The following is a 22,531-nucleotide window of genomic DNA, read 5'->3' as shown; positions in this document are numbered from 1 at the left end:
AGACAAAGTATATAAACTCACTTGACTCTGCTCCTGACAAGTACTGACACAGTGACCATCTGCCATCTCCAGACATCTAACAAGACAAAGGCCACTGGAAACCACAACCTTTCTTGAAAACCCAGGTAAAAGGGAAAAGAAATCCATTTTCCATGGACTTAACAATACCACTACTACTCTTTTTACCTTCAAGGAAAATAGCAACCATACACACTTACAATGTAAATACAAACACAGAAATAATTCATGATGAAATATGTTTAAAATTAACTTAAAAATTAATTCGAATTCCATGAAATATTCTAATTCTGTACTTGTCAATAAGTCTTCATATGATGCATCTATGTGTCTATAGTTTTCTACAGCTCCTCATATTCTACCTATTTAATATTTTTTCTCTCTTTATTGCAAGAGTAAATATATTCCTCTTTTATTTCTCCTAAAATTGAAAATATATAGAAAAACAGCACTACCAGACTCTAACACTGACTGTTATATAAAGCTATATTTCCAATTCATTTATTTTGCAGGCAAGTAAACACACTACCTTTTTCAATTTTACCTTTTTTTTAATCTAGTCTTACATTAGTCCAAGCATTCTATTTTGTTACCTATGGAAGTACGTATTTTCATTTGCTGTTATCAGTACTTTCACAAAATCTAAATACAAGAAAAACAAACCAAAACTGGGTTTTTTACCACATTTTAAATATTATTAGGGAAAATATCAATTTTTTATTTTCATATCTTTGATACCAAGATTCATAGCCTAACCTCTGAATATGTCATCATTAACATGTCTACATCTTGTTTATTTGTTGTTTATTTGTTCACAACTGAGGTAAATTCAACTGTCTTGTTGAAACTTTGCTGAAAGCATTTTAAAGAGGAATCACAGAATATCTGGGGTTGGAAAGGACCCATACAGATCACTGAGTTAATTCCCAAATTGTCAAAATAATACTTTAATTTCATAGGAGGCTTTCAAATAGTTGACAGATACTATATTCTGTGACCTGCAACATAAATTATTGCTCAAACACATTTGCTATAGAGTTTTGAAATCTTCAGTAAAGTCCTTAAGCACTGAACTCAACATATAAATATGATTTATAGACTTAACTTTCAAATACTACACCTAACACTGTGAAGAAGTCTAACACCACCATGTTTCTCACTAACTGCATTAACACAGTTTTTGAAAGATTGGGAAGCCATCTCCCTTTTTCTGGAGAGAGTGAGAGACAGAGAGAGAGATCCAGTTTGACTTATGTTGCATGGCTAGTTTTAGCTACTTATGCAGGGTGACAGCTGTAATACCTTCATAGTTGCCATTTTTGGCCTAATTAATACATTAATAGAAGAGAACTTCCACCCTTTGCAATACATATTGTAACACACAAAGTCATTTCCTTCCACCTCCCTAGACTGGACTTGGATGTAATTTCCTTAAGAACATTTAACATACCATCTTCATCTGTCTGGATAATGGTCTCTTCGCTTTCCTTCCTCCCTTCTGGGTTGGTTAAGATCATCTTGAGGCTGACATTTGTGTAAGGAGGCAAACGATCCACAACGTGCTGAGGTGCTTTGGGGTCCATGTCCAAGCAGTCTGCTTTGCTCTCGTTGTGTCCACAAAAGTAGTGGTAGCATATGGTGACATTGAAAGTATGGCAACGAGTGATGTTGTAACCCAGAGATTCCCAATCCACAGCGATGTGTCTGGCCTGGATCTCAGCAATCTTCAGTGTTTTCGGTGTTCTCATAGGTTCTAGAAAAAGGAGCATAATGAAGAAAATGCTGTTAACATTCTTCATCCAGCACTGAATTATAGCTGAGAGATTGCACACTCAGGAATGTGAGAGTAAAGGAAGCACCCAACAGACAGGCAAGTATCATCCTTTGCACAGGTATCCTGGAGGAAAAAACGCTCCTTAGGTTTTTTTTACTTCATTCCTCTTTGTCCTGTCTTTGCAGGCTTTAATCAGTGATGGAGACTTAGCAACAGTGAGAAAAAGAATAGTTAATTATCAGTGGAGCACTTCAAAGCAATTGAGAATACAGGCAACAGATGCAAGAAGAGTGACCAAAAGGCCACCCAGCTGTCACTACTGGCTTCCCTTCTTGATTTGCCCCTTACCCTTTTCCTTTTTTGCACCTGTGTAAATTAGATAATACATCATAATGGTAAAGAGTGAACATTTACTATGTTATGATTTATCATGCCACCAAGCAATGCCGTATACTAATTATACTAATTACCTTACTAAACTAGCAGTTACAAAAATGATGCAGATATTAATTAGTGTTTATTATTTTAGTAATGAAGCCATTCATTCAAGCAAAACCCCTCAGAAGCAGCACAAAAACAGTGCTTTTGGATATTCTCATTGTATCCTGATTCCTTCAAAACCCCAAAACCATGGGGTTTACATGCTCATTACTCTGAGCAGGTAATCTCTGACCTGCTCTCCAAGCTCAGCTGCCCTTCACACGTGCATTTCCACCAGCAGAGTATGTGATGCTCCCCAAGTGGTCATCAATCTTTCACTGTCTCTCTAGCGCATTCATTCCTCATGCAAGAGTAACTTTTATTGTTGAACTTAATTAAAATGATTACACAATGAAAATCACGACCATGACTGTATATACTAGAGTTTCACTGAAAATACACCCTGCTAATACATGCTTCCTCACCAGAGAAAACAAAGCCTGTTGTTGATACAGCTTCAGCCTTGCGTCCTCGCTGGTTTAAGGTCAAAACAGTCAAGATTGTTCAAGGAAGTGAAATATAGGATTTCTCTTTCTGAGTATAACCATTCTTTGTAACTTGCATTTATGAGTTCCAACAAGGTAAAAAGCAGCCAAAAGCACAGATGGTACATTGAAATAAGGAAATGTGAATCAGTGTAATCTATTCAGCATGCAGTTTGCCAGACAAACTGCAAACATTTAGTTTCAAACATCAAAACAACAGAATTCTAAATATAACATAAAGGTATTCCTAGTAACATGATGAGGGTTAGGGATAAAAAATTACACCGATTTGTTGCCATGAGCTATCCTTTTTGCATTTTGAACAAGCACATATATTACCTTTGCCATTAACTACTGATTTATCATACATACAGTGAAAAATGTAATTAAATAAGAAGACTTCCTGGATAGTAGCTCTCTGAACACACTGTACTGCAGCAATAGAGATTTGAAACTGGAAGATAGCATTGAAAAGGTCCTTGAGAGATAAGAGACTTGAAGAGATGGAGAAAAAACAGGGTTTTATAGAGAAAAAAATGGCTGGTGCTTTAGCAAGTAGAGAGAGGTGTGAGGTGGTCATGGGAAAAAAATGTAGCAACATAGTAGGTGTACTATGAGATATGAGTACATATGAGATGTACTGTGTATAAGAGCTGGTAAGAGTCTTCAAAGAAACAGTATTCCCTTGGCTACTGCAAGCATTTGGGGAAAAACTGAACACACTCAAGTACCATAGACGAAGAGAACTGTTAAGACAAATACCTACATAGACGCATACATATTTGTGTGTGTGTGTATATATATATATATATATAAATCAGCCTTTTACTCATATGAATGACAGTGCAAAACATAGTTATACATACTCTGATTTAGAGTTTGAGGCCTAAAAGAGTAAATATATTCTTCACCAAGGAAATATTTTATAGGCTAAGTTTTCCTTTTGAAATTTAATTATTTTTATCATTTTAGTAATTTCTTCTTTGTTCTCCTAGTCCAGTTGGTGCCTCTGACCACTCCCACTAGAGGTGGAATTCAAACCTGAACTCAAAATTTATTGGAATTAACACAACATAACACCCATGAAGTCTGAAACTATTAATGTTTGAAGCCAACTAATCGGTAACAGAAAATGCACATTTTCATCTTGCATCTCTCATGGCCAGACTTAAACTGCATTTACACAATGTTGCACAGCACTTTCAAGAGAGAAGAAAAAAATAAAAGCTTTGTTAATCTTAAAGAAAAATTATTTTACAATTCTATGCAAATTTTACAAATGTGTCACAGCATCAGAGGAGATACTGAAAAGCATCCTTTATTCACCTGTCAAAAAGAAAAGAATGAAAGACAGAGTGTGATCTCGCTTTCTCACAACTATTCCCTTCTTTGGCAGAAATTAAACTTCTGCAATATTGAGATGGTAATTAAAGTCTGCAGAGTCTCTCAACAGCTTTAGTAAACTCTGCCAACTGTCCCACTGCTCCTAAAATGATGCTTTAAAAACACTGTTTTACTCTTTCTTCTGGGCAATGTTCATTTTGGGAATCTCTAGAGGTAAAGACCAATTGTTTTAAACTACCACACCACAAAGTCTCCATCTGTAACACCTCAGTAGAAAGCAATCTTCGAATAATTACTTTTCTCAGATAAAGCACTATTGAATTTTTGAGTAGGCTTCCAAAGATCTCAACCATCTCATTAAGAATAGCTTTGATCTTGATGGGAGCAAATAGTGTTCATCTCCCTTTTTTTCTATTTCCCTTCACAATTTAGGGTTTACGTTTCATTGAAACATTTCTTTAATCCTACTGGGATTTTATTTCAATTTATGTATCTTTCTGATTTCTTGATACTCTCGGAGTACTGCTAATCCAAACAATTCACATCTTGTCTTTCCAGTTTTTTTCCCCATCTTTTCCTCTTTAAGTCACATCTAGAACTTTTATGCAAAATACATGGACTTTCAAGCACAAGGTCTTCTTTGTTGAATTACCCATGTCAAATAGGCAGCCTATGACAAAGAGGGGAGAAATAAGATGCTCTCAAAATATCTGCTCAATCCTTAACCTCTGCTGACGTGTCAATCATGATGGCAGTAGGCCCTTAATATTTATCAAACATTAATTTACCAATTACCCCTGTGAGACATTTAAGTGGTGTTAAAACTTTTCTGTGAAGAGAAAGAGGCACAAAAACGGTGAATAGCTTGTTCAAAGCTATAAACCTAATTACTGCCAGGGCCACAAGAAAACTGAACTCAGCTCTCAGATCACTGGCAGGCATCAGAAACCTAGCTGCAGAAATTCATAGAGCCCATTTACAAGGTATGTGCCAATGCTTCCCTCCAAATTCTAACTCCAATCCTATACTCTAGTTCTTTTTTAAAAAGAGGTTTAGTGGAGTTTTTTTAAAGGTTTTCTTAGAACAAGTTTGAAAAAGCATAATAGTGCCGAGAAACTAATTGAGTATCTGAGCATAAGGATGTGTTATTTGAAAAACAGTAATTTGGCTTATTCTTCTATAAAGATTTCTTGATTGAGAGCTTTGAATTTGAAGGAAACAGCTTTTTTTTTTTTTTTTTTTTTTTTTTTTTTTTTTTTTTTTTTTTTTGTTAATTTTTTTTTTTTTGCATTAAATCTTGTATTTAAAATTTAAATTTTTTCATAGAAGATAATCATAATTTATTTTTTTCGAGCCTTTTTCTCCATCACATAAAGGGCTGGAGGGAGTTCTTTTGTGGTGACAGCAGAAAGTATGCAGGACTTCTGTTGTTGCAGGAAATTCAATATCCTGTGACTGCATCAAGCTCTTAGATATGAACATCCTGACTGGCAGAGTTAGCTGTTTGAACAGAAACTCAGCAACAAAGCATATGGAGGGTTTGGTGGTGTTGGTGATGGCAGGGTTGACCTTCACATTCTCAAGAACAAATCCAATGATGACAGGCTCCCTTCTGCCAGACCTTGCCTGCACGTGGGCTGCTGCTATGACCTCCACCCCATTTCCACCCCTGCTTCCAGCCAGCTTCTCCTTCTGCCCTTTGCTTTTAACACCTGGCAATACCCATCTCTGTTATCTCCTTCCTCCTCACCCCTGCTTTGTGTCTTGGCACACAAATACTACAAAGTGCTCGCTGACTCAGATCTATTATCCAATCTGACTGGTTTTAGCCTCATTGAACCAATTAAAAACAGAGGCAGTGGGAACATATCAAAACAACAGAAAAAGCAGAACTATAAGAAATCTCTATATTTGTACAGCTTATTAAGTCTTTAATCCTTATCCAGAAACCATGTAAAAGAATTACATGCATGTGGCACTCAATCACAATTTCTGGATCCAGAAGATTTAACCCAACCTCATGGGATAAAATAAAGAACATTTTAGTAATTCTCCAAAGGTTAACAATAGAGAGATAGATGGTGAAAGAGAGAGAACCTGTTGACCCCATACAACCTCTCAACTGCAGGATGATTTAATAAGACTCTTCAGATAACAGATAAAATGAAATTCAATTTCTTTAGTGCTTGATAAGCAACACATGATATGACAGGTCAATATCAAGCCTCTTTGTAGAGATTATCTTCACTTACACAGAGATAGGAGTGAAAGCAAAAGCCTTCACAGCTGCAGAAGCAGCAAGGTGAGAGCATGCATTTCCTCAGAACCTCTTTTTAATGATAATACGTATTAGCCTGCTGTCAATCAGAGACAAACAGATGTCCTGAAAGCTGTGAAAAAAATCCCATACAATGAGGATGGCAAAGTGTGACATGTGCTCTGCTTTTGATGCCTTTCCTCAGAAATCTGAAATATTGACTGCAAGACAGTTTAATTTCCATGTACCTGGCAGAGGTGGGGGAATTAGATCTTCTGACAAGCAACCAGAATGCACATTTGTTCACATGGAATGGAAAAAAACTGGACAAATTTTAAAGCACAAACATTTCAGATAAAGATGGTGCTTCTCAAAAACCAGCATTCTTGTCTATACACTGTCTGTGTATTTAATTCTTTAATTGAGGTTGGCTTTTGGATCCTTCCTACCCCTTCAACTCTTTCTAGTCTGTCATTACACTGAGGAGTTGACTTCCAATTTCAGCTTTAACCCCATTGACTGAAATTCATATCAAATTTAAGAGCAACCCAGGTAGCCTTCATTGGTGACACTGGAGGTGAAAACTAACTGGACTTGGAAGGTGTGATAATGCACAGATTTGTGCATTTGAGGGAACTGTAGAGAGATGGAGCTTATGTTAAAAAAACCCCTTTCATATAGAAAAGCAAATGTATGACCATTATTTAAAAAGTACAGGTAATAACCCCATAATTTAAAGCACACTGTTTCTCACCAAGGCTCCTTTAATTATCTTGTCTTTTAAAACAAAAAATACATCAACAAAAATAAGTCCTTATATTTCTGCTAATATTCTCAGTCTGAACTGAGTGGAATTTCCTAGACTTTTCTTCTTTGAGAACATGAGTCTCCTTATCCTGTGGCTTCTCCTGACCTTTCCAGGGTAGCTCTTTCCTCAGCATGTGGGAAATAAAAGAGGATTATTCTAAGATGTCACCATGGTTGTTGCTCCTTTCTCAGTTCGTGCAAGGTCCTACAAAAACAAAATGTTCCCAAAACTCAAAAAGACCTCAAAAAACCCCCCAAACAAACAACAACAACAAAAAAAACCACCCTCAAAAAACAGTTATGGTCCTGTTGCTGTAAAGAATTACTCTGAAAGACCCCTGATAAGAACCTGGAAGAAATGTAAGAGGGAAAAGAGCCAAATGAAGCACAACCCACAAAGGAATAGCTGTCAGAATTGCAGTAAGAAAACATAAACAAAGGTTTCTTTCTTGCTCATTTCAGCTTCATTAGTCTCAATTATTACTTTTGTTATTAGTAAAGGATTTTTATATGAATACTAAATTCCTCACATCATAAACTTGTTTAAGACTGCTGAATATAGAAGTGTACGACTCATTAAAAAGGACCAAACTAGAGTTAAATATTTCAAGATAGAACTACAGTCTCAGCAAGAACTGTGCACATCAACTGTGATCACTTTTGCACTTCTGGGGGTAACGTGCTGTTGTCAAAGGAGCAAACTGTAATTAAGTTATGTTATGAGCAAAGCTAACAAAAATCCCTGGGTAAGGTGAGCTGTACTAGAAAATCCATGACGAAGCCCCTGAGTTTCAAGGATTATTAACCTACAAGTCCAAGAGAATTTAGTTCAGATTATCTCCCAATAACTCCATTATTTAACAATATGATGATAATACAGGAAGATCCTTCAGACATCCCAAAAATGCCATGCATTTCAGTCTGATTTTCATAAACCAGTCTGTCTTCATGACAGAATAATTCTTGCCAATTCTGTTCAAGTTTCTTGTCTGTAACTGGCAGATTTTTGACCATTTCAAGTAGAGTTAAAGACAGCTTTGAAGTACAGGCATAAAATAATTATCAACATTGACCTCAATTCTTACTACATAGTGATAGTTCATGAACTACTTACTTTCAGTTAGGGACTCTCTTCTACCTACTTAATGTGTATTGCAACCCCAAACCACACCACATTATACTACCAGCTGGCTTAGTATTGATGCAGATGATATAAGTCATCAATATGTCCTTCTCTTATGCTATTGGAATAAAATGCTGTTCCACTGTTGGAGTACCTGAACTCCCTCATTCTCAGAATCTACAAAAACCAGGACACCTGTCACGTAGGTAAATGCAGGTTGGAAAGTCTAACTGAGGTACTTGGTAGTAGGGTTTTTTGTTTGGTTGCATAGATTTTATTTGTTTTGGGTTTTTTTATTTTTTTTACTGTTGCTTTGTTGGGTTTTTTTAAGATCTTGTTTCACATCAGCATTTAAGATGCCTGTTTTTAAGCAGCCACATTTGAAAACTGAGGGCTTCAATCTTTTTAAACTTAGAAAGAATAAGATTCTTGGTGTTATTCTTAATAAACATTAAGAAATAGTGAACACCAAAGGAAGGGAAGTTAATGAAGTTGACAGAAGTAGCACAATTTGAAGTCTTTTCTGCAGTCTGACAAGAAAGAAAAAATTAACGGGTACATATTCCCACAATAAAAATCATAGGGATTGCTGGGCATCTCCCTTCTCAAATGTGTGACACATACATAATACAAAACAAATATGGGTGCAAACATAAAAAGAATTAACTTTTTGTTCATTACTATGTCCATCTGTTTGTCATGTGAAACATAAACCCAGAATAAATGAAGCTATGGTATTTATACTGTGTTAGCACTACAGATTAATTTTGTTGCAAACAATGGTTATGATGCAATTGCATGAAAATCTATGAGTTTTTTCTCCTTTCACTTCACCTAGTAAGAAGTGAAAGAGAAAGTGATTTATTAAGCCAGCTTACAAATTTCTTATTGACCACATACTTTGGGGAGCTGAAGAAAACATCTGAATTATTAGGTAGATAATCAGCTCTACTACTCTAGTTTCAGTAGCAATGAGGGGATGGATATTCAATATATTTTAGAACGTATCTTTTTGAATGCAAACTACAGCTGTCCCTGCATCATAGGTGTAGTAAACAGGTAAATATAATGGCACTACTGACAATTATTTACCCATTTTCTCCTGATAGTATGTTTATTCTGTTGCTTCCATGCATGATTAACAGTTTATGTATCCTTAGCATATAATCAATAGCTGCAAAGTCTTGTATTAGCTTGAGAGATTAGACATCCCTTGATAATAAATTCTGTTGATTTCTCCAGTTTAGCTTAGCTGCAAAAATCCACTTTTTTTTTTTTTTCCCTTTCTTTTTAAATGTGAGTTTAAATCAAAAGGAACTATGCGGTCTAGGGAGGGAGAGGAAAAGCTGGCAAGTTCTCCTTAATCTCCTTCTTCCAAATGAACAAAACCAATCTGACAGTATAAAACACAAATCAACATACCAACAAGCATCAGACTGCAAGAGTAAACACAGGGGAAGCCTGACAGTACAAAATGTCTAGGAAGCCTGTTCAGGACTACAATTATGTAGTTAAATTCTGTAAAGTAATTTACAAAAGTATTAGTGATAGGGGAAAAGTGAACCTTTGACTTGAAATATCAGTGCATGGTTATGTTAAAGCAGAATGGAAGATATAATCTAAAACAATAACATTTATATTTTAAAGAATATGTAGTGTGTATTTACACACACATTGTATACACTTTTTACCCACCTTAACAGTAAACCAATGCTACCTCTCTGTAGCATTCAATGCTAAGAAGAAAGCTTTTACAAACATTTATTTGAACATAAATCACCATTATTGCTTAGGTGATATATTGTTCATTTCTCTCCAACACACATTCATAAACATGTTTTTATGGTTTTGTTTACAAACTATATATTTGGGACCTTAAGATGTAATGAGTATTAAGCAAAATGACTAAGTTGGAGCAGTGTGAATAAGCTAAACAAGAATTTTCTATGGATATCGTTAAAGCTTCAGTTTCATTCTCCTGTATAGAAAAATTTCAGTCCTCCAAGTTCTCCTGTATAGAAAAATTTCAGCCCTCCAAGTTAGGAAGCATAAATACTATCACATGAACTAAATGAAAAAATGTGAGATGCAGTCTGTAATAAATAAATAGTAAGCACAAAGTACTTAGACTTGGAAAAAAGGCCACATTCATGTCTGAAAACTAAGAATTGAAAATTGCAGGCACTTACAATACCCACTTAATATTTGTGTGCATGCACGTACACTGATAGACCTGTGCAGATATATTTACTTCCCCACATGCAGATACAACGTCCATCAAAATTCATCCTCTCTGTCTCTTCACACCTACTGAAATGGTCTCAATCTGATTTTCTCCTGTCTCCCTTTTGCCTCATCTGGTTCCTGCTGGCCCTGGGGCCTTGGTTGAAACTATCCACCCTCCATCCCACTGCCTGCAACCCACAAAGCCTTGAGTTTCCACCTTGGTCACAGCCCATGAACTACCACATCCAATGCTGTGCTTGTGTGGCAAAACCCAATAATAACTGTGTGTTGCACCTTAATCTAGCCTCTTCCACAAAATCAATAACACAAGACTACATAGCATACAATGTATATATTGTATAGTGATAAATATCTTTACATAAAGCATATGATAAACCTTGGATGAAACACAGATTCCTTAAGTTGTTAAAAACCAGAAACAACATACAATGCCTCTGCTGTATATATTTTGTTCCATCAGTGAAACAATCCAGGTAATTTATTTTTTAACATTGAATGACAACACCTGTAGCTTCTATTGTACAGAAAAGTTTTCTTTAAGCAGTTGGAAATTTATTTAATGAGTTGTCTTCATTTTCTTCATTGGCTCATACAAATTTAACCACACAAGTCAATAGTATAAGCAGGCTTGTTTTCTTCAGGGAAAAAGAAAAACAAAACAAAACAAAACAAAACAAAACAAAAACAAAACAAAAACAAAAAACAAAACAAAACAAAAAAAAAACCCAAAAAAACCAAAAAAAAAAACCAAAAAAAAAACAAACCAAAAAAAAAAAAAACAACCAGGAGCAAAGAAGAATTCCTCTAACATTAAAATTTTGAATAAGATCAGAAACTATTTTCAATGGTATGTAGAATTCCAAAAACGCTGCTAAGAAGCCATGGGGAAAATTCTTTTCTAAGGTGGATACTTGTCTGCTGTGAAATTTTAACATTTTTGAATTTCAATGAAATTTTACTCAAGTCACACAGTCATGTGCCAAGTTTGACTATACTTGACTAAGAAAACTCCTCAATCTGTTGGCCAATCACCACCGCCAAGTGGCTACCACAACCTACTACTTGTACCTGTATGGATAATCTTCTTAGACGTTAAATTGCTATTTCTTTACAGAAATTTTTAACAACTTTCTGTGCACTTTAAGTGTGCCAATTTCAATTCAACTGTCCTTTGATGTGATGTACATGTGAGAAGAAATTGCATTCTTGTGTCAGCAGGAAAAGCACTGTCCATGACTTGCTAATGGAACAGTCATGATATTTTCATTAGAAGATACAGTCCTAAGTTGATAATTTCCAGAGAGGAGCCTTTTTTCTGAAAAAGACCTGAAAAGGTCTTCAAAACTTTGTTTTCAGAAAGGGAAAGAATGATAAGGAATATTTGCTTTCCATTTCGTCTTGGTGTCTGGGCAAAATCAACATGCTATCAACTCTCTTTCCTAATACCATGTGGCTGCAAAAGTTTGCAAGGCTATTTTGGGAAATGGGACCTAATCCTGCAAACCTTTTGTTCCTGGATCTGCATCAATATAAGCAGGGCTCTGCAGAAGTGAGCTCACAAGCACCTCTTAGCCACTGTGAAAGAGGGTCCTTGCAAGAAGAACACAAAAGCAACGAAAAGGCCTTGCTGACAGAAGCATTAGCAAGCTTGGGAAGTGTTTTCTAAAATAGGCCATGAAATTCAAATAATACTTTTCCATTACCTGCATAAAATAGTCTCAAGAGGTTGCCCTGCTGCTTCACTTTCAGCCATTTAGTGTTCCACCAAGCTATTCTTTCCTGTCTAAGCAGAAACTTGGAAAACATAAAATAATTCACCTACAGTAAAAGAAACTAATGTATTTTAGAAACAATTTTCTCTTTGCAAACTTCCTATGAACGCTTCTGGCTTATTCCATGATCCTAAGACACAAAAATGTTAATGAAAATGATCCTAGAGAATTTTCTGTCACAGTAAAGCTGGACCAGTTATAACACAAAAAGGTAGCAAACCCAGCAAATGAAAACCAATCCTAGATGCTGTGGATAATAACTTACCTTCCTTTCAAAATCAGGTGTTTTTATAAAAAGTTATTAATTAATAAGCAAACTATTCTATTTATAAAGAACTGATGGTGTTGCTAAATGAAAACCAAACAAATCTACTTTTCACTCACAGGCAAATGAAAAGGCTTAGCTCTTTGCTTGCCGGAGTCATCACCATTTACTACATGCTTTCTTGTTCTAGATACCCATCCAGAGAGCTATCTACTTCAAGCTGTCAATCATATTCAATAATTTTACCACATTCTGACTTTCAAAAAGATATTGTACTAGAACAGTTGTCTTGGCTTCACTGTTACAGCAAAGCAAGTGCCAACGTGCTACCCCGACCAGCTCTGCTGCAGCAGTCACCCAAGAGAGTGTCAATCACGCCTGCTGAGTAAGTGGAGCATTAAATTATTTTTTTATGCCTGTGTTGTACATGCTGAATCACTGTCATCATACCCTCACAACAGAATGCAAAGAAGGAAAGGCAGCCAATTAGCTAAGTCAAGGCCATACAGGCGAACACAGTATTAATTTGGAAGTGCAGGCTAATTGCTGGACACCAGCATTATACTGTCACTTAAACAGATTTATTGCTGAGTCTAATAAATGTTTAAAAGTAAATAGAAGACCAATTCCTTTCTCTCACCTTATTCCTAAAAGATTTTAAAATTCCCCTGGGTGTTTGCCAGACCTTTTTTTTTTTTTTTTTTTTTTTTTTTGGCACCCCATCTTATTGCTAACCGTTTGGAGATCGACGTAAGGAGCACACACGCAATCCACTACCATACTCTTTTGTCACCACTAGCTCATAACCTTTATCAACAACCATAACAATTTGCAGAATTAAGCATGTACCGTAAAATGTCTAACAATATAAAATTCTTCAAAAGTTGTTTAAAGGCTTTTAAGACTAGCAATGGAAGTTTGATTTGTTTTTTGTTTTTTTTTTACATTCCAAATCTTCCTGATTCTTGATAGCCTCTGTATTGCTTTTTGAACTAATTCTATTCATATCCATATCCATTAGTACCAGCTTGTGACACCAGCCTTATTCTCCCAGTGGTCATTTTGTCCATAAGCACCTTCTCCCCCTCTCCTTGATTTGAACCTTGAAGTTATGGCAGCTCTTGTCATCCATATTTCCCTTGCTACTTTAATATTCAGGCAAAATAACAATATTACTATTAACTTCAGCTGAAACAAGGACATGTGCTAACAGTCAAAAAAACCAACCACCAAAAAACCCCAAGCATATTTGCCTTTCCCAGCAGCTCTTCACTTGTTGCTTTTGACTTGGATATCTGGAAGGCAGATTAAATCACAGCACCATAGAACAATTCAGCTTGGAGGGGACCTCTCAAGGTCATATAACCCCATCTCCTCCTCAAAGCAATTGTATCGGATTGCTCAGAAACTAGTCCAGCCTATTTCCAGATATTCCAAATGAGGTAAATTCTACCTTTTCTCAGGACAATAGTCATGGCAAATACATAGGAGATATAAACATGACTTTAAGGCTTGAGCTGATTTCCAAATATTTGGTGAAAAAAAGAGAATTCCACAATTCCCTAAGAAAGCATCAGTTTTTTGGGTTTTTTTTTTTTTTTTTTGATCTTGCTTCACAGTATCTGGCACTGACCTCTGTTATATGGCAAGGCTCCTCACTCAAATTTCACCCAGCTTCCCTTTGACACACAACTTTATATTACAAGAATACCAGAAGCTTTTTTCCCTAATACTAGATTATTTTTAACTGCAGTATTTAAGATAAATGTGCAAAATAAAGTTGAACAGAAGAATTCAGGTCTCCTCTTTGCAAACCATGTGAATGTGACATTTAGGGCTGTGGTTTTTATGGTAGTCTCATCAGTGTTAGGCTTATGGTTGGGCTTGAGGATCTTAAAAGTATTTTTCAACCTTATGGATTCTATAATTTTATACTAAAGAACAAAGAAAATCACTGTACTTTAATTTGCATATTTTACACTACTATTTAAAGGTATTTGGCAAGGGACAGACATCTAAACAAAATGAGTTGGAGTTACCCTGTTTAATAATCCTTAGGTTATCATACATATTTACTAGAAATTTGTTGATGTGTGTTTTGTTTTGTTTGTTTAGAGGGTTTAGGTCAGCTTTTACTTCTACTGAACATTATAATAGAACCCAAGTATGGAAGTCAATCATCGTAAGTGTGCAGTGATGCATCTAAGTGCATTGCTTTTACTTAATCAAACTATAAGAAAGATGGAAAAGGCCAACATTTTATGAATGTACATTACGTGGAAGCCTATTTTAACATCTAGAAAGAAATCAAGTATGTTAGAGTCATGTAAGATACTGGCTAATATAATTTTGTGAGCTTTGTTGACATTGCAGTTGCCAGTACGATTAATGAAATTTATGCTTTCAGTCTTTTCTCACAGCTATAGTACCATAGTAGTGCAGTGCTTTTTCAACATTACAGCAAAGTGACTAACCTCTATTAATTGGTTTGGAGCAAAGGCTTTATACAGAGCCTGAAGAGAGCAACAGAATATATGATTTTCACAGCTAAGCATTTAAATCAAGCCATTTATTGAGAGGGTGAACTAGTTTACTTAATAGTGAGGTCTATCTACCATGGGGTATTTCTGCCAGGGCTGCAGGACTGGCTTACCCAAGTGACACACAGTCTGCAGAAAAGGGGGCCATATACTCCGAAAAGAGAGAGAATTTCAAGCCCAGCTCCTAAATGGTTTCAGAGAAAAAGTCACCACAGTCATAGAAATTTCCAAGCAAAGAGTATAATCCATGCTCTACTTGCAGCTTGGCTCCTGAGGAATATGTCCCTCAAGTAACAGTTCCCGTAGGCATTCAAGCCAAAGGACAACAGACTGCTTGTCTTCTTTTGGACACAAACACTACTGCCTAATTAAGCAGTGTGTATAAAATGGAAGTTTTCTTCAGTTGCTGGGGAGTTTGGCAAGTGGATTTTTTTTCAAGCTGCTCTCCATTTAAATTCAGATATTTTGCTTCCAGACACAAGAATTCTCAAGGAAATTTATTTGAAATGTCTGGTTGATTTCTTTGTTGTTGCTGGCTCTGAACCCTCATTCTTGCTTAGATGTTTTGAGCAGGTCATGACTGAGTAGCTTGCTAGGAAAACTGCTGTCTTAGAAAGGACAAAATACTCTGAGCTGGTTTTAATTCTTTTTAAAGTGATTAATAGATTCTTCCTAAATATGAAATATTGGAAGAAGAAGTTATCTATAGATTCGTAAGAAATTAATTTAAATTACATAGTCCACAGAAAAACCAACTTTGTCTTTAATAGAATTGGTTGGAAACAAAGCTTTATGCAACCTGCTGTTTTACAAGCCTCTTTATAACAATCAGCATTTGGCGTTTGAGAAAGAGGTTTAATAAAACCAAAAGATACCAGATTATACTGACAGCAAAATGATACTGACTCCTTGCAAAAGTAAGTGAAGCTGTAGAATTTGTGTTATCCTCATTTCCGTCTGAGTATGAAAATCTAACAACTTTCATTTCCTTAACATTCCTTGAAAAAAAAAAAAGAGGATGAGAAATCACTTTAATGATACTGTTATGAAGTAAAAACAAATGATGGAGCTGTAGCTTTGATTACAATTATGGCTTTGCTTTGGTATCACACAGCTGATAATATCCCAGCCTCATGTGTCTTGTGCTACCTCGTGAGTTCAATTTCCTTCAGATAATGTATTTAGGTTCCATAATATGCCTCTTTGGTGAAACCAATAACTGAATCCTGTGGTAATTCCTCAGGGAGTTATAATTTATGGCAATTGTCTGTTCCCACCACTTTTCTCAGTAATTTGTTCCAATGATTAATAGCCCACTGTTAAAGACAAATAATTGTGCTTTACTTCTAATTTAAATGAGCCTGACCTCAGCATGCAGCCATCTGAGGTTCTTACATTTTATCTCCTCTAGAGGAAAGAGGTGTTTTATACCATGTAGTATTATTTCCCTGTACAAACACTGTAATTATACAGTAATTACATCCTTGTCTCTGATAGATATACATGATTGATCTCTTTAGGTCACCTCTTTTAAGAGTACATCTTAAGCCTTGACTCTGCAGCAGTTTTCTCTATTCTTCCCAAATCTGCATCTGTGTGTTGAAAGCATGGACACCAAATGTGCATCCAGTTACCAATATTGGTCATACTCATAAAATCACATCTTTTCTCCCAGCACTGACCCTGCTTTTTGTCATACCACCACACATGGTGACTGCTGGTCTACATCTCCCAAAATTCTTTTTCTGTTTCTGTACTACCTCTTCCAAATGCATGCATTTATGTATATTTGTGTGTAGACAGTAAGCCATACTATCTATTCTATCTCTAAACTATCAGAGGAGGCAAAAATGAAAAAAAAAAGCTTCAAATTTAAATCTCAAAGCAAGTACAAAATCCTAAGAAGTACAATTTTTACAGTGAGATATCTTGTCTTTGCAGGTTCTCACTTCACAGCTCAAAACCTAAATTGCATTTTGTAATGAAAAGATGCAAAAAAAAAAAAAAAAAAAAAAAAAATAGAGATAAATACAACAGGTTAAAGGGCATTAAACTTTATCTGCAAATATATTTACTAATTCCCTTTGCTTATCATTCAAAATAAAGACTGAATGCACACGTTAGTCTGAATTAAAATATTACAGTTATTTCACATGAGCTGCACAGAAAAAGAAAACAAAACCAGAAAAGAATGCCAATGTAGGGAGAAAGAGGGCTATACCTTCTCTGTGTATAAACACCTCAAAAAATGCAGTCATGCTTGGCTGCAAAAGACAATGGTACGATTTTTTCCCAAAAACCAGTGCCTTGCTGAAAGTCAGTGAAGATTCCCCAAGGAGAACTTGAATTAAAGTCAAAGGCCAAACATAAAGACACCTCTCTGAAACCTAATCCTCTTGCCCATTTAAAATGTTCCTGCAGCTTTTGGTCAGAAAAACACAGCACTAGGGTTGTATTGTCAGTTTTACTTGTTTTTCTTTAGTGTTTTCAATACCAAATAACTCAAATATCTGAACAAGTATCAACACAACTAAAATAAAACCAGATAACCTACTCCTTTTACCACTCAATGTCGGATTGTTCCTCCCCTTCCAAAATACTCTCTTTTGGCATTAGCAACATAATGATGTTTAAACCACAAACAGGCATTAGAAATTTTAGTGTTACTTAGTGGGTTTATATAAAAGTTGGTTGCTTTTCCACTGTCCTTCCAAAATGTTCCGGTACAGACATGGATTTAGGTACAAAAATGAGACCTGCGTCTTTTCACACTTAGGATGAGACTGAAAGCATGGCACGTTTTTGTATTAGAAAACAGCCAAATTTCTTCAGCTAATTTCTTTAGATTAGCTCTAAAGAAAAATTTAAGCAGTAAGTAATGAGAGCAAAACAAGCATTTATATGCCATCTGGATAAAAAAAAAAAAAAAAATCTTCATTCGGGAAACTATTTTACCAGAGTTTTTGACTGTCACAGAACAAGAACTCCTCAGGGTCTCTCTTGACAGATCTGACAGCTCACAAGGGTCTCCATTCAGCAGGCTTCATGAGCTGACATCTCTGTGCTTTCTCCATAGACATTCTTCTTCCCCCATCCCAGCCAGCTCCCTTAGACCTTTAAACTCTAAACCTGCTCTATTTTAAAGCCTCGAGTGTGTTGGATTCTCCTGCCACAGGTTGGAAAAATATTTTCGTGCTCTTTATTTGATCTAACAATAGCATCAGCAGCTCCAAATACAGATACAGCAACCTCAGGTACTTGATTTCAGCACCCAGTCAAAAACCTAAGGTATTTTGCATTTTATTACTTGCAAACAAGAGATATAAAAACTAGGGCACTCACTCTGAACAGAACAGTGTCACAAAATGTGTTTATAGTCTTCAAATCAGAAAAGCATTTTTAAAATCGGGATTAACCTTCTCTAGAGCATTCACAGGATCTGTACTACCTGCTGTTTTCCCTGGGCTTCGATCTAAACAGGGCATCTCTGGAGAGCTCATGTTTTGTGTGGACAAAAACAGACGGGACACAACGCCACCAAAAATTACACCTGGGCTGCCAGTCTCCCATTCCCCTCTTCCACCTCTCTTCCACATCAAACCAAGTCACACTAACAAAGAAGAAACAGCTTAGGTTCAGATAGGCTTGGGCTCGGGCCTATGCTGAGTGGATTGCCCTCTCATCCATTTTTCTTCAGTCTTGCAGTTGAATACTATAAATCAATAAACAAGCTGTTAAATTGATTTTTTTTTTTTTTTTGGTCAAGACATTAGATGCTGAATTAACTAAGCCTTAAAGAAAACAGAATTCTAGCAGAGGAAATTTCACAGTCTGAATTGAATTAACACAGTCAAAAAATTCCCTGAATTTTCTCCCTCTTCCACTTTATTGTAGGAGCTGGAGCCCTGGAAAAGCAATACAACATCGGTAATAACAGTACACCAAAACTTTCCAAATACCTCAGGGAAAATCCTATAAGTTATGGTTATGCCTATTCATAATACAGTAAACAAGTATTTTAAACTATTCCTTGCACTTTATTCCCCCCCACCTTAAAACTTCATTAGCTGATATACTGATAAACAACTAACCTTTAAAGCAGCTTTTATAATTCTTGTGTAGATAATCAGCATATTGAACACTTATTATCACATTTATTAACTATCACATTTTAGATTTAACTGAGGTATGTATTTCCATCTGTACCTTTCAGCTATTAACATATGTGTCTCCTGTCACAATTATCAAATGCCCTGGAAAGCCTCCTGCAAAACACTTGGTATGTCACTGGCTACATCACCTCCTCATTTGTGTACAAATATTATGCAGTTTGCTTCCTTTTCAGCTGTGCTACACACAGGGCAATTCAGCAAATACAGAAAATATCAGAATCACTATTTTCTCCCCTCAAACACACAGAATGAAATAACACTTTGTAAAATAGTATAAAAAGAATTATGGATTTTTTTTTTTTTTTTTTCAAAAATGCAAGCAAGGTTTAAGCGTGCTAAATTGGCAATGCACAGCATAGACATAGCAATCCATATAAATAATTTTTACAGAAAATTCATTATTTCCTTGCAATAGTGCCAGAATTAATAAATCACTATTAAAATCCTGATGTAGTATTTCTAAACTGGTTATGTTTTGCTAGCCAACTTTGTCTTTCAATACCAGCCCAATAAACCCAAACGAGTAAAACTGTGAACATTATTTTCAATTACACCAAATCCCTACCTGAATTTTAAAAAAAAATATTTGAAAACTACAGTCCATATGTGATATACGTTCCAGTTCAGTATACACAGAACACAGAATTACCTTTCTAACCCTTAAAATGGTTTCAGCAAACTAGCTCAATATTAAAACTAGGGGAAACAACTGCCACTTAGCACTGAAATACACAATCCAAGTGGATCAAACCAAGATTTAAGCCATTAGTTCTGCAATGTACCCACTGTATAGTGAACCACCTGCCCTTTCAGTTTATAATCAGTCAAGATAATAAATGAATAAATTAAAGAAACAATGCAAATATTTAATTTCATACACGCCTAACAGATAACAGAAAAAAAAATAGGAAAAAGGTAGGTTTTTTTCTGGACTCTGAAATGCACCTAATATATTTGGCTTTAAAATAATTTCTTCAGTCTTTCCTTCTTTTTAACATTGCCCTATACTTTCAAGCTTGCAGTACATAATGCACAATTCCTTCCTTTCTCTTAAATATATGTGATTGCTACCACAGCATTGTGCTATTCTCACATATATGACACTTCTGAAATAAAATAGCAAAACCTCAACAATCCTGTTTGTTGCTAATGTGCAACTGGTAAGCCAAGCAGCATTTGTCAAAACTGCTTCAAGAAGATCTCATTCTATATTCTCAGGACAGACATTCAGTTTCAAAGTATGTCATGTTATAGAACCATCTCAGTCTAGAACTTCTTTTTGCTGAAATTGTATATTTCCATACTCTTCTATCAGAATAAAAATTGAAAAAAAATAATTTGAAGGTTATAATAGAAAGAAGTTATTATAAAATCAAGTAATACTTGCAAACTATATGATAAAAACTGTCAGATATACACAATGAGAGATGGAGGAGATAAAACATCTGCTGTGGCAATAGAGGGATTCAAAATGACTGAATGAGCAAGAGCAACAGATCCACCAAGTAAAAGAAACCCCAGACTTGCATTCCTTTTGCATTGCCCTTGTTTTGCATTTGATATTTACTTCCCAGCCACTCCATTGAACTATTATTAAATAAAAGCCTTCACATTTGATATGCCATGAAACTGCTACAATTACTCTCCAATAATCTTGACAGCCACCATTGACCTTTTGCCATTTGCTGTGATTTTGCATAACAAGAATAATGTGTGTGACATTTTTAATACAGGAAAACTTATGAAAGAGATAAACATTTTCATGACAAGGAATATTTCTTAGTGTTTCAGGCCTCAAGGTTTGAGCACCTATGGAGGTAGGCATTAGTCATGCCCAGCACAGGCAGCAGAACCCATTGCTGGAGCACTGCAGGCCACCCAGGCCCTCCCAACTCTTATAAGCAGCAGAGCAGGGTTTGACACAGCTCAAAGGTGTGTAACTGTGCTCCAGCATCAAGCCAGCAGTGCTTACAAACATTAACACTTTCCATTCTATACAGGTTTATATCTGAGAGAAGTCTCTACACTCATTTCTTTCTGCTCTTCCACACCATTTCTGCTCCTTCTCCCCCCTAACATACATCTGGAGAGGAAAACTGCTGTCCTGACAAACACTGCTGAAAACCATGATCAGCATCAATGCAGGAATCACCACTGTGTATAAACACAACTTTCAATACAGACTTTCAATATTAAGTGTCTTCTTGGAAGCTAGTGTTTAAGCTGCCTAAATTGTTTAATAAATAGCAATCTTTGATGCCAAAGAGGAAAAAGCTAGGCTACCAACTGAAGAACTGTAATCAAAATAATTCAATGCTGGAATAATATTGAACCAAGTCTAAGTTTTTGATAGCTCTAGATACCAATTATCAAGAAAGGTGAAAACTAAGGATCAGCCTTTGCTCTTGATTGTATATCTTATCCCCTGCACCTATGGAAATGGTAAATTTTTACTAATGTCCTATTTATCTACCAATGAAATAATATGATTAATATAATATAATATAATATAATATAATATAGTATAATATAATTTCCCATCAATTCTTTTAGCTTTTTTTGTTTAAATCAAGTGCTAAATGTAAGACATAATCCAAACAGACTTCAAAAATTACAATTTACTGTGTCTGTGTTTTATATATGCAAGTTATCATCTTTGGCAACCTCATTAAACAAGACTTACAGTGAGCAATCACTTTTGGGTTCAATTAAAAAAACCCAAACTGTTACAAAATGAGCATAAACTTACCACCTACTTATTAATTTCTGCTCTTCTGGCCACAATCTGTACTAGAATCTAACCCAAATGACATGCAATTTACTCCTCTACATAAGGGGAAGAAAAACCAATTTGGGGAAAAAAACCCCAACAAACAAAACCCAAGGAGTTATTCCAGCAGATGTCTCTTCCTCCCTGAACATCTGTTTGGACTTTCCATTTCTCAAACATCAAAATGAATTTAAACCGATTCTATTTCTCAGTGACTTTTTTCACAAATCAGATTATGTAACATCTGCTTGCTTCTTTCCCTCCACATTCTTAGGTTTGGTATCAGACTTTGGAGCTGAATTTAGCTTTACAACATCAAGTGCAATAGGAGAGCCATTAACCTCCTTGTAAGTTCATAACCACAAGTCACTTTGCTGAGTACCTTCAGTGTTTAGAGACACCTCATTTCACGATAAAGGGCAGTTAACACCTGTAAGGCAATTATATCTACCAAATGTTGTTGGCCTGGAATATGAA

At 35.7% G+C, this 22,531-nt stretch overlaps 1 protein-coding gene and 1 long non-coding RNA gene across 7 annotated transcripts in view; one reads left to right on the top strand and one right to left on the bottom strand.

The window, feature by feature from the left end:
• Positions 1-22,531, bottom strand: part of PTPRK (protein tyrosine phosphatase receptor type K) — a gene marked incomplete at its 5' end in the record, with an annotated part of 380,851 nt that overhangs the window by 90,440 nt on the left and 267,880 nt on the right. For all 6 annotated transcript variants that reach the window (XM_083857316.1, XM_083857317.1, XM_083857318.1 and 3 more), the window contains one exon: positions 1,469-1,771. In XM_083857316.1, the coding sequence (XP_083713442.1) occupies positions 1,469-1,771 (303 nt within the window). The remainder of the gene's footprint in view (positions 1-1,468; positions 1,772-22,531) is intronic.
• LOC310907266 overlaps positions 1-22,531 on the top strand; it is a 371,251-nt gene that overhangs the window by 326,090 nt on the left and 22,630 nt on the right. The gene's annotated exons all lie outside the window — the stretch shown is intronic.

Source organism: Zosterops lateralis (genome assembly GCF_965231275.1).
Source record: "Zosterops lateralis genome assembly, chromosome: 3".
Lineage (NCBI taxonomy): Eukaryota > Metazoa > Chordata > Aves > Passeriformes > Zosteropidae > Zosterops > Zosterops lateralis.
The sequence above is the reverse complement of the archived record's forward strand: the minus strand, read 5'-3'. Positions and strand labels throughout refer to the sequence as shown.